The sequence below is a fragment of the Engystomops pustulosus genome, chromosome 1 (assembly GCF_040894005.1).
Source record: "Engystomops pustulosus chromosome 1, aEngPut4.maternal, whole genome shotgun sequence".
NCBI lineage: Eukaryota > Metazoa > Chordata > Amphibia > Anura > Leptodactylidae > Engystomops > Engystomops pustulosus.
In genome coordinates this window covers 152,987,163-152,999,597 of record NC_092411.1, presented here as the reverse complement: position 1 = coordinate 152,999,597, position 12,435 = coordinate 152,987,163, and the positions used below count along the sequence as shown (strand labels likewise).

At 39.1% G+C, this 12,435-nt stretch overlaps 1 protein-coding gene across 1 annotated transcript in view; it reads right to left on the bottom strand.

Annotated features, from left to right (window-relative positions):
* GRIN3B (glutamate ionotropic receptor NMDA type subunit 3B) overlaps positions 1–12,435 on the bottom strand; it is a 76,066-nt gene that overhangs the window by 30,306 nt on the left and 33,325 nt on the right. Inside the window, exons 4-7 of the mRNA XM_072111385.1 lie at positions 11,413–11,558; positions 8,649–8,764; positions 8,417–8,568; positions 4,168–4,332 (exon numbers count right to left, since the gene is read on the bottom strand). Of these exons, the coding sequence (XP_071967486.1) occupies positions 4,168–4,332; positions 8,417–8,568; positions 8,649–8,764; positions 11,413–11,558 (579 nt within the window). The remainder of the gene's footprint in view (positions 1–4,167; positions 4,333–8,416; positions 8,569–8,648; positions 8,765–11,412; positions 11,559–12,435) is intronic.

Genomic DNA, 12,435 nt, shown 5'->3' with positions numbered 1-12,435 from the left:
TTTATTACTTCCGTGTTTAGGTCTTTAGTGAGTTTGCAAATTTTCTTCAAAATAGAAGAAAAAGCCAAAAAAAGGTGCATCATGTGTCCCTAAATGTTGCAAAGTTGAACCTTTAGAGCATTGCAATATGAATACATTCATTCACTGTATTTCAAGGGGTTGAAGGGTCACACGTCAATCTTTGGTCGCGTGGCAGTGGAGGTGACCAAAATCGCTGTGCAGTCCTGGAAAAGCATCTCAAAACACTTGTAATAAAAGCTACTGGTGTTCCTAGGAGCCAGAGGCATACAGTTTCTACAGGGGAATGGACATCCATGTAATTGCTGATACATGGATGGGCTGGGGTGCTCCTTTAGTGTATAGAGTAGGTATGTATATAGATTTCCTATTTATATCATTCATTGTGCTTACTACCCTTTTTAAATTTTAAGTATCTTCAAAATCCATGAGACAAGTTTTCCAGACAAGTACTTGTGTCAGTCGTATGCTAATTATGCATATATGTCATTTTACAGGTGCATACAACAGATCTCTCAGCTTGCCAGTTTCATCTCTGACTGTCAAATTAAGTCCAGCCCCACAACCCTCCCTACCCCTTCCCTCCCCATTTCCCATTGGCTAGTGCAAAAGTCAAATTCAATGGGCCACATTTATTAAAACATTTGACCAGTTTTCTGAAAAGAACGTGCAAACTTCTTGCACATGTATTTTTAAAGTATGTGTGCCAGTTTTGTGATGCGCCTGTACAGGGGAGTGTTAGTGCTTAGTTGAAATTTGCGACACATTTATTACTGACATGTTCTACCATTCTGTATGTGCCACAATTCTGCAGCATGAACAAAGTGCACCAAAAAAAGGTCCACATTTCCCAGCAGTGCCGGTGCATCAGATTAATGACGACCATGTGCCAGTTTTTGATGAATCTGGAGAACACTGCACACTCTACTGGAAAACTGCACATAGTACAGACTGCATGAGGTTTGATAAATGTGGGCCATTGGGGCAGATTTACTTACCTGGTCCTTTCGCGATCTCCCAGGTGTGTTCTCTGGCAAGGATGAAGTCCGGCGCGATTCTTGAAGATCATGCGTCCATTTTCCTGCATCTGTCGGTTCCCTGTTGAGGTCCGCCGGAGTTCACCTTCTTCTTCCCGGTGCATGGCTTACGACACAATTTGAATTGTAAATCCTGCGCTTAGTCCGAATCAATCGGGTTGTCTGTCGGCCACGCCCCCTGACTTGTGTTGCTTGCAAGTCGCCGCAATTGCGCCAAAATCCGATCGTGTGCGCCAAAAAACCCACTTAAATGGCGCGCAAATCAGAAATAGTCGGGAAACCCAACGAAAATGCGCCATGCGGACCCTTAGTAAATGTGCCCCAATGTGTTTCACTGACTGAGACCTTTGGTGTGGATTTTATTACAAACTGCACACTGTATCGGAGATGGCCCCTATATCTGATTCCCACTTATATAGGCTTAGATTAACCCTAAACATTAATAGCATGTCTAATCTGAAGGAAATGAGCAAGCCACATTAAAAAATTTAGACAATATTATTAGATTTGTTTAAGCCAAGTCTTTGTATTTCTTCATTTCTATCAGCTCTAACTAAAGGTGGGGGTTTTATGTACAGCATAATATGTATTTAATGTTGTATATATATATATATATATATTCTGTATATGTTTGTACCTGTGATGTGTATATGCTGTGTGCGTATATATATATATATACTGTACGTCTGTATATGGCACTGCATGTGTATATGCTCTATATGTGTGCGTATGTGTGTAAGTGTATAAATGTGTGTGTATGAGTGAAGAACTGTATGTATATATGTATAGATATGTATATAAATGTATATATATTAATATATGTATATTTTTAAGCCTGCTAAGGGGCCATGCATCTCCTAGTTACACCCCTGTTTGAATGTGAATCTAAATAAAGCAAAATAGTGTGTGGTATACCTTGACCTACAAGTAACTTAGCCAGTAGCTTAACATTAGCTGACAGAAGAGATATAGAGCGGTAGGAGTTGTTGTATGCCTCTATAAGATGTGGGAGGAGGGTCTCCCAAAAGATCTTTTACACCTCTACCAGTAGGCCATCTGTACCAGGAGCCTTATTAGGGTACATAGTATTTAAAGTAGTTTCAAACTCAAAAACCAGGTGTGGGAGGCCCTCCAGTAAGAATCAAGCAGTGTTTGGGTGGGTCGCTAAAATATCTTCTATCGGCCATACTTAGTAAGTGCTCAGAGAATTGGTGTTGGGTATCACTCCTCTTCTCACTCACCCTACTCATAGACATCTGAGGGATCTACAATATAGTTTATTTTTGCCCCCTCCATATCTCTGCATAAAATATCCTGAAATACCCTAGACTTTTTCTTCATGCCAGTTACCTCACAGAAAAGTAATACCCTGAAGAAGGCTTTGCCACTATCCCATATTGCTAGAGGTCTATTACTCAGTACTCCGATCTAGTACTCAGCCAGTTTGCCATCAAGTTAGGTAGCCAAAAAGGATTGAACCACCAAGTTCTAAGGCCCTTAAAAGGCATCTATAATGTCTGCAATAATAGAGGAAAATGATCTGAAAGACAGATAAGTAATCTCACACACTAAAAGAAACATGGCTTCATTTGCTAGGGACAAATCCATCCGAGACAGAGACCTGCGGGAACTAGAATAATGATATAAAATCACTGCTAATGCCTCCCTAAAAGACACCCTCGGGGTGCACCACATATGGTAACATATGAAAACTGGGAAGGAGTAGGGAAAGATGGGAAGAAGTTGAGGGCATAAAATAAAACTTGACTTTTATTAAATATGTATCTATAAAATTTCTGGCGTGAATTGTCACCTAATAGAGTATACAATAAAACCACAAAAAGTGCTCTGAGCACTAGAATAAGAAAAGTACTGTTTCTTAGAGGAATGTTGTACACTCTATAAATCACAAAGTCAGAAACTATTTTTCCAAATTACGTGTGGAGGGTAAGACTAGAGGAATGAAATCTACCTGGGGACTAATTGAGCACATTATTAAAATCCCTCAGCATTAATATAGGAGCGGCTAGTGTTTCATTTACAAAAGAGAGCACCTTTTGCAAATCTTAAGATACATTCCCCCAAAGATACATATATAGCGCCAGTCCTTGTCCACAGTCACTCTAGGATAGACAAACAGAATTTGTCTGTGTATCAAGATGCTAACCCCTCTGAAATAGGAGGTATGCGTAGAAAGGAAGCAGAGACCAGCCCACAGAAGGCTTACATTTTTAAGACTCCTAGAGACAACAAATGATCAGGAAATACAATTTAATGGTATATAACATCTCATCTTTTTATTGGATCCCAAACCCCCCTCACATTCCACATTAGGACATTCATCGACATTCATCGCCATAATGTAAAAGTAAAGAATCTATCAGCTCATGCAGCCACAAAGAGGTTATTGCAAGCAACAATTCCCATAGCATGTAAATAATAGATTCAGCAAGAATAAGACAAATAAGGTGGACTAAAGCACTCCACAAAACATTTCTCAACAAACAAAACCCCTCTTAACCCCTATAGAAGAAACAACTCCACATCTACAATATGGAGGGCTGAAAATGCAGGCAGCCCTGATAAACTGTCCCTAAAAATAGAACTCCTGGGCTGGTAAGAAAACCTGCATGCTTAACAGAGGGAAGCAAGCCAAATATTAGTGTGTGAGCAAAGGCAGATGAAAAGAAAATGAGCTCTCAAACCCCAGTCCCTCACACTTAGGCTGCTTTCACACTAACGTACTGCTCCCGTAGGGTGCCATGCGCCCTTTGCCGTGTATGGGGGACGTATATATGCCGTATATGTCCCCCATATGTTCGTGTGAATGTAACCTAAGAACAGAAGTGAGCAACATCAAAACTAATGAACAGGTGAAAAGCCATACATAATAAATAACTCAGTCTTTAACCATGACTAAGGACAAGTGCCAGCGTCTGCAACACATATATGAAACAACTGCATGTATCACAGTCATTGTATAGCCACAAAAAATAGTAATCTACTTTTGGATGCATCACTACTGTTACACGGATAGGGAAGGGAATTTGGTGTAACTTTATATCAAGCATTTGATTTTATTTCAAAACTTGAAACACTGTGATATGCTCACCTGACTTGTGTGAAGCCAGTATTTGAACCTGCGCCTTTTTCTCATGCGAGGCAAAATCAAGTAGTATACTATCCTTTCTCCTAGTGATGTGAGAAGTGATCCACAAAAGCCAATACAGAGGAGGACAAATAATCCTGAAAAATGGTAAATTCCCATCTGGAGAGTCTGTAGGAAAAAAAAAAACATTATAACAATACAAGCTACACATTTATAACATAAGTTTTTTTCTTAATAACTGCCCATTGTAGACATTGGGAGTTGGAGAGTCTGTAGGAAAAAAAAAACATTATAACAATACAAGCTACACATTTATAACATAAGTTTTTTTCTTAATAACTGCCCATTGTAGACATTGGGAGTTGGAGAGTCTGTAGGAAAAAAAAAACATTATAACAATACAAGCTACACATTTATAACATAAGTTTTTTTCTTAATAACTGCCCATTGTAGACATTGGGAGTGATTTATCAAGATAGTGTAGCTATACCCTATGCTGCCAGAGAATGGCCCACATTTATTAAGCCTCCTGCGCTAGTATTCTGGGGTTTCATGCACATAAATACATGTGCAAACTGCTGGCACATGTATTTATGTAGCGCCTCAGCCAGTATTGTGCACGGCTGCGCCTAAAGGAGCATTCTGGTGCGGATTCACCCCAGTTGCCACGTTTAATTGCCAACATAATTGTGGAGCAAGCCTTTTAAACTGAATGCATCAGAAAAAAACTAGAACACTCAGTTAAATTGCTCTTGGTGCATTCAGGGTGTTGCACAATACATGCAGTTTGCCTCCCTAGTGATAAGTCTGGGACATTGCATCTAATGTATGACAAGGTAGATACACACCACATTGCTGCTGCCTGTAAGTCTGGCTCAGAAGTAGCGAATACTGCTTTCTACTCAATTATCTACACCCGCTTCTCTTTAATCCATATCTGCTCGAAATGTCATATGAATTGAAGTGGATTGTTATGAGAATAAAAGCAACTATAAAAATGTATCAAATTAGAGTGATTTTCTCTAATCTTGTACATGCCTAGTCACAAACTGTAGTCACACGCACAAAATTCCCTTGCCATGACCTTTACTCAGAAAGTTGCAAAGACTGTGGAAAACTATTTGAACTACTATTGTACCACAAATTGAATTATAAAGGTATTAGACTCTGTTTTCTGGCATAACTCGAAGTCATATGACCTATAAATGCAAACCCTGCCTTGGAATCCTTGAAGTGAAGGGGTGTTGCCAGATCCATCATTCATGAATGCTGTATAGTTAGAACCTCCAGGACTCTCTACATGTGGTTAGGGGGTAAAGTATAAGACTAACGCCCCTTCCACACTAGCATTTTTCACGCGCGAGTTCTGCGCGTGCTTTTGACGCGTAGAACTTGCATTGCACTCTGTCCCATTGTTTCCAATGGGCCTTTCCTCATTTGTGTTGTTTTTCACGCGTGTGCTTGCGTTTGTTTTGACGCGCGTCAAAATCGCAGCATGCTCTACTTTTGCGTTTCACGCGGGTTCTTCCCGCCCCATTCAAGTCTAAGGAGACGCATCAAAAATGCATTGCACTCGCAAGCATTGCAAGTGCAATGCGAGTGCAATGCGTTTTAAATGGATGGGTTGCTAGGTGACATGAATAATTCCCCTGCTCGAGATCGAGCATTTAATTAAAAAAACACAGTGAAGAACAGTGAAGAATAGAATAAAAACAGTGAACAAAGTGAACACAGGATCATTTAAGTGAAAAATACAATGAAGAACACGGTGAAGAATAGATTACAGATGTTTGGCACATCTGCTTACTTGTCGGGAGATACGCGCGGAACAGTGCGAACAAAATAGCATGTGAAGAACAATATATATATATGTGTGTAAAGAACACATTGCACATATATATTGTTCTTCACATACTATTTTGGTCGTGCGTGAAAAACGCAAAAACGCTAATGACTCCAAGGTAAAATGAAACAAAAACGCAGCCAAAAACGTCAGTTTTTCACGCATTGCACCCTGACGTGAAATGCAACGCTAGTGTGGAAGGGGCCTAAAGCCTATTTCCCACAAGCAAGTTTGGTCAAGCAGACATACTCTATGCGCAGACAGAAATTGCTGAACAGAACTAAGCATGTCTGTTTAGTTAATTGGAGGGGAGTTTTATTTAATTAGCCTTTATTTTATTTTTTGCGCTATATTTATCTCAGGCATGGTAAAGTGTGTGATAAATACAACTGTACAATCGCTTTTTCTTTAAACAGTGTCAAGTTTGAGACAATAATGAGTCATCAGTGACATAAGAACAATACTTGAGTTTAAAATGTAAAATTGTTTGGCTTAAAAATGTGAATAAAAAAATTACTAACATCGAACTGGTCTGTGTGATCATGTGGATCATCGTCTTTTAGTAAGGAAAAGTATTTTGGAACATAGTTGTGTTGTTCGGAAAGATTTAAAACTGTAGATTTACACATCATGTTCCTCGTTAATATTTTATATTTTACCCCTTACCGACATGTGCCATAATAGTACAGCGCACCTTGGAAGCAGGTGCTGGCACCGATTGCGGGTGTTAAACATGTAAATGTCTCTGGCATGGATGTCACCATATTGGATCGCCGCCCCCCCCCCCGATTACCTTGTTTACTATGACAGACGGAGGCAAATGCATAAAGATCACTAGCAAATAAAAAAAACAAAAGTTCAAATCACCCCCCCTTTCCCTAGAACTGATATAAAAATTATAAAAAAACATGTTCGGAATCACTGCATCCCAAAATGGCCAATGCCCAAACTATCAAAAAATAAAATTTGTTATTCCCGGTGTTTAATCCCGTAATGGAAAATAGCACCCAAATATCTAAATTGCCACTTTTTCACTGTTTCACAACTCATAAAAAATCTAATAAAAAGTTATCAAAAGGTTGTACAGTCCCCAAAAAAGTAGCAATTAAAATGTTATCGCATACTGCAAAAAATGAGAACATACACATATCTGTATGCTGTAGTAAGAAAAAGTAATTTTTATAGTAAAGGTTTTAATTTTTTTAAATCTATTAAACCAATATAAATCATATTAAAACCTGTATAACTTTGGTATCCCCATGATCGTTCCAAGGAATAAAGTGGAGGTGCCAAATGGACCGAAAAGTAAAATACATAAGGATGTAGCGCAAACATGTTTTTTTTTACAATCACTGGAATTTACAACTGGTTACACAGAAAATAAGCGCACACACAGCTCTGTACATTGAATAAGAATTAATTGTTCTTTGAAGGTGGGGAGAAAAAAATGGAAACACAAAAATGAACAAGAGCCAAGTTGTTAAAAAAAAGAGAGACATTGAAGTGTTGAGTGACATATGGTGCTTGTACACCGGCTTAGTACTGGAATGAAATTGTAGTTTATTATATCATGCTCACGCGCTGGCAAACATCTGCATTTTTTAGATGAATGTGTTGCAGAATGTTTTAAACTGTGCAATGTGCAAAATGTAGAGGTCGCAAAAATGTAACAGTATCATGCACCAGAAAAAAAACCCGCACATTTACACCAAACTAGCTTTTGTGGGGAAAAAAAATACGCCCAGTGGGGGATATTTATCATACACTGGCGCTCGTGCGCCAGCGTATGATCACCCCGCCGCTGCGAATTCGCAGCCCTATACATCAAGAGGCTTCTGCCTCTTGATGTATCAGGCTGCCAGTTGCGCAGCGTTTATCCTACGCCAGGCGACTTTTCACCTATGAAAAGTCGCCGGCAGCAGCGAGTGCGCAGGCGCGGGGACAGTAACGCCCCGCGCCGGCCCACTCCCGTCCGGCCGCGCCCCCCCTTCACGCCCCACTGGCGTGAAGGTGGCGGATTGGGGAAAATAATTGCAAAAGCTAGCAATAAGCTAGCATTTGCAATTATTTCAGGGCCTCTGCGCCACTGGCGGTGCGCAGAGGTCCTGATAAATATGCCCCAGTGACTCAACATTCGGTCTGGTAAATCCTGCAACAGCAAAGAGCAAGTGTGTCAGACCAAATTCGGCTATGAGCAACGACTTGAATTTCACACTGCCTTTGTAATTCCCGTTATAGAAGGGCATAATAGAAACAAAATACTAAAGGCCACCTTCTCTTCCTTATAGGGATACATGTATGGAAGGTTCCCTTCTGTTATTTGCCTTTAATTAAAACATAATAACCTACTTTTAATAATTATTAACTGATAAACAAAACTGCAGTATATAAAAAGATATGTAGCATTACCTCAGTCACAGCAAACACCCGCTTCCCACATGGCACCATTTTGTACCACTTGTCGTGTAGAGTGTCCATGAATCCAGATGACTTATAGCGACTTATGAACTCAGATATATTAGAAGTTAGGGCAGAGTTTTGGGGCAGGCCAATTCCATAACCTGAGTAGAAATAGAACATGTGATCTATGTGTCTTTTTGTTTATATTTTTAAAAAAATCTTTTAGAAAGTTATTTTTTACCTTCAATGGCAAAGGGTTTTCCCACTGTCAGCAACTTGCAGTCTGAGTCTATGGAAACTTCATAATCCAACAAAGCTTTATCCATAATAAAAGCATTTAATGTAGGGGGGTCTGTCCTACAAAAAGAAGATATGCTTTGGTTGCTGTTTTTACATAGCCTCCAAGTTATTCCTTGAATTAAAGGGAACTGAGCCCACACATGCAAAGCATCAAATTTTGACCTTTCTATGACCACACTACGCTTTTTGTTCTGGAGGTTGCCATCACACGTGAAGTGTACATTGGTTTTTGAAACGCAATTTAACAACTTTGGAGATGAGAGTTGCCCGATTGCATTGCATTTGCGTGTTAACGCAGTGTAAACGCATTGGCCCAGATATATTGTTGTGTCTGCTGCAGTTTTTTGTCCCAGTTTTCACTAAAAAAAATGTGTGGTGCTTGTGTTTTTTTTTGCACGGTTGCATTTTGCCCAACACTTCTGAAAACTGTTTATGTTTAAGTGTGTGTTCTTAGTTCTTTCTACATTACTGCAATTTGACACAATTGTGTTGCAACAGCTTGAATCAAAGTGCACAAAAAAAAAACTGTGTTCACATCCTAAAAACAGACCCGATTAACTAAGAGCCTGCAAAACTATTTAATAAAGTCACAAAGTGTTCTAATTATGATGCCAGAATACTGTGCAGATTGCTTCATAAATGTTGATCAATGTGTTTGCATCAAGTTAACATGTAAACTTGATGCAATAAGGCAAATCTCCTCTTGACAGCTGTTGAATTGTGTTTCAAAACATAATGTAAATGGCACATGTGACGTTACCCTGAGGGAATGCATGTGATTGCACCCTCCATGGTGGCTCAGTGGTCAGCACTACAGCCTTGCAGCACTGGTGTCCTGGGTTCAAGTCACATCTGTGAATAGTATGTATGTTCTCTCCATGTTTGGGTGGGTTTCCTCCCGGTCCTCCTGTTTCCTCCCACACTCCAAAACATACTAGTAGGTAGGGGCAGAGAGCTTCTTCACTTTATTAAGTGTTAAGGACCCTCAATCTTGTGTGATTTAAAACTGCTCCCTGCCTCAATGACTAGTTTGGGAAAGGCACATGCTGATCCTAGGCTATAAAGCTTGACATTTCAGAAGCCTAGTGAGGGGCACCATAGTAAAGGTCACTACTTTATGCTGTACATGTTGGGGATGGTTAGGGTAGAAAAAACAGCTGACAAGTTCCCTTTCCCATAATACTAAAGAAATTCCTTTAATCTGATATGCACCAAATATTCATAAACTAGTATGTGTCTCTCTGAATGTAAAAACAACATAACACTAAACGTTATAGCACCAGAAGCCGAAAAATGAAATCAGACTGTGATAAAAATTGCAAATCACTAACTTGCAAATTATAAATCATCATTTCTATATTCCATGTGAGTCAATTTACAGAACCTATCCTGTCCATAACCCGGGGACTGCCTATATAAGAGATGCACATTGAGCCGCCATCTAAACCTATTAGGTAACCAATTGTAGCCCATAATAGAAAAAAAATTGTAAATTCTAATTTAGATTTGTATTATTAAAAATAAATTGGAGAAAAAAGGGAACATAACTCAAATAATCTGAAAATCAAGATGGTGGCTGCAAATATATGGGGCTGTTGAATATAGTATTCCCTTATGAAAATAATGTCACATATTGTGCAACTTCAGTGCCAGATCAGGATCAGGCCAAACTCTACATCAGGTTTTAGTTTATTAAATAGAACCTACCATAAGATCTACCTTAATAGGTAGATTTCTAATGGTGGGTTTCCTTTAAATGACATATAGCAGTGGCTGCTGGCAGCTAGAGTTGTCTCACTTTGCAGGTAATCAACCTTTCCAAATCAGAATAAATAAGCTATAACAGATATTAAGATATTTTAAGATATTGGGTACCACATAATTTTGTTTTTAAAAAAGGACTTTTAATTTATGGATTAAACAAAAATATATAAAAATAAGGAGGCCGCATGCCTGTCTGACTATAACAGTATAGTCCGCCTTCCAGAGATTTGCAGCTTACCTCTTATGCTGTAAATGGGGTTTAGTTGTTTTTAAGGGCTAACCTCTGTAGGTTTGTTCTTAAGTTGAATTTGTATGTAAGTCGGAACTGTATATTTTATAATTGTAACCACAGCCAATTTTTTTTTTGAGAATTGGAATTTAAAAATGTTTGGTTGTGATAAGAACCTGGCTTAACAATAAATTAATTGCAGACACCTATAACTGTTACAGCTGATCATTGTAGTCTAGGGCTAAAGGACAGTAAATTAACAAGATCCAGAGGAGCGTTTGTAACTAGGGGTCGTCTGTAAGCCAGGTGTTCTTAAGTAGGGGACCGCCTGTACATTATCTTATCTTAGTTGGCTATGAATACATATTTAAACTGATATTTGGCCAGTCTGAGCTTTTAATCTCTGTTTTGCTTCTGTTTGATAGCATTTTATGCATATGTAATAGCATGTTTCCTTTTGTTCACAAACATTACATATTTAATAACATTAAATAGTCCTGCTGCCTTAGGCCTGTTCATGTTTGTGCTGGTAGCACTTCCCTTACTTCCCAAAGTAAAATAACAATCAATGCATTATCATTGTTATCATTGTTTACTATCTAGTTATCCAATGATGTTAATGGATGTTGTTGAATCCAAAAAAACCTACTTCCCCAAAAATGTCAAATTATCTAACAGTTGTGCCCACCCTGTCACTGAAATGCCTCCTCACTTTAACATGCGGACTCCATCGGATGTGGATGGGACACTGAACCTTCGCATATAGTTGTGGATTTCAGGGAAACTTTTTTTAATGTATTGTTCTGCACTGCTTTCCCACACTGTGCCAAAGCGGAATCCTTGAGAAGGATGGTGGAGCTGTAAAGATAAACAGATTATTAAAAACATAGTTGAAAATGACACTTTTTCATAACTATAATTTTAAATTAACAGTAAGATGACTTGTACATTACTGTAAGTTCTTTACTGCTCTTGAAAGTAAGGATAGGGTTTAAAGGAAATCTACCATCAAAATCAAGCATGACAAATCAGGGGCACTTACTCATAAATCCAGGTACCGTGCTGTACCAGAGCCCCTCCATGCTTTGGTTTCACATGCTCTTACACTGTGTAGGGGAATTCCCCCATCCCACGGTGTGCTAAAACTCACTGCTGCTATGAGATAACAACAGGCAGATGGAGGGGGAAGTGCCAAGGGTGCATGGGAGAAGGCAGGACTGTAGCTACATCACAGAGGGGCTCTGGTAACATCCCCCAGAGTCTTTCTGGCTCATCAGCATAATTTAAAGGTTGCTTTTAGAAGGAAGGAGGCATAACAAATATAAGAAGATTGGTTTATTATGCTTGATTTTGATGGTAGATTTCCTTCAGGCTGTTGTGGACCATTAACTTAAAACATTATGGGGCAGATTTATCAAGTGTCTGAAAGTCAGAATATTTCCAGTTGCCCATGGCAACCAATCACAGCTCCACTTTAAAATATTCGTGAGCACTGGTAAAATGAAAACTGAGCTGTGATTGGTTGCCATGGGCAACTGGAAATATTCTGACTTTCCGACATTTGATAAATCTGCCCCATCGTGTGTTTTTAAGAAATGTTTGATACAGTAGAAAAACCAGAAGACCAAGCCCATAGACTTTACATACATGACAAATTCCAAAAAAGCACATTCACTACAATCAAAAGTTGCTGACTACATTTGGCACAACCCATCCTGGCAACACTGGTTTGCAA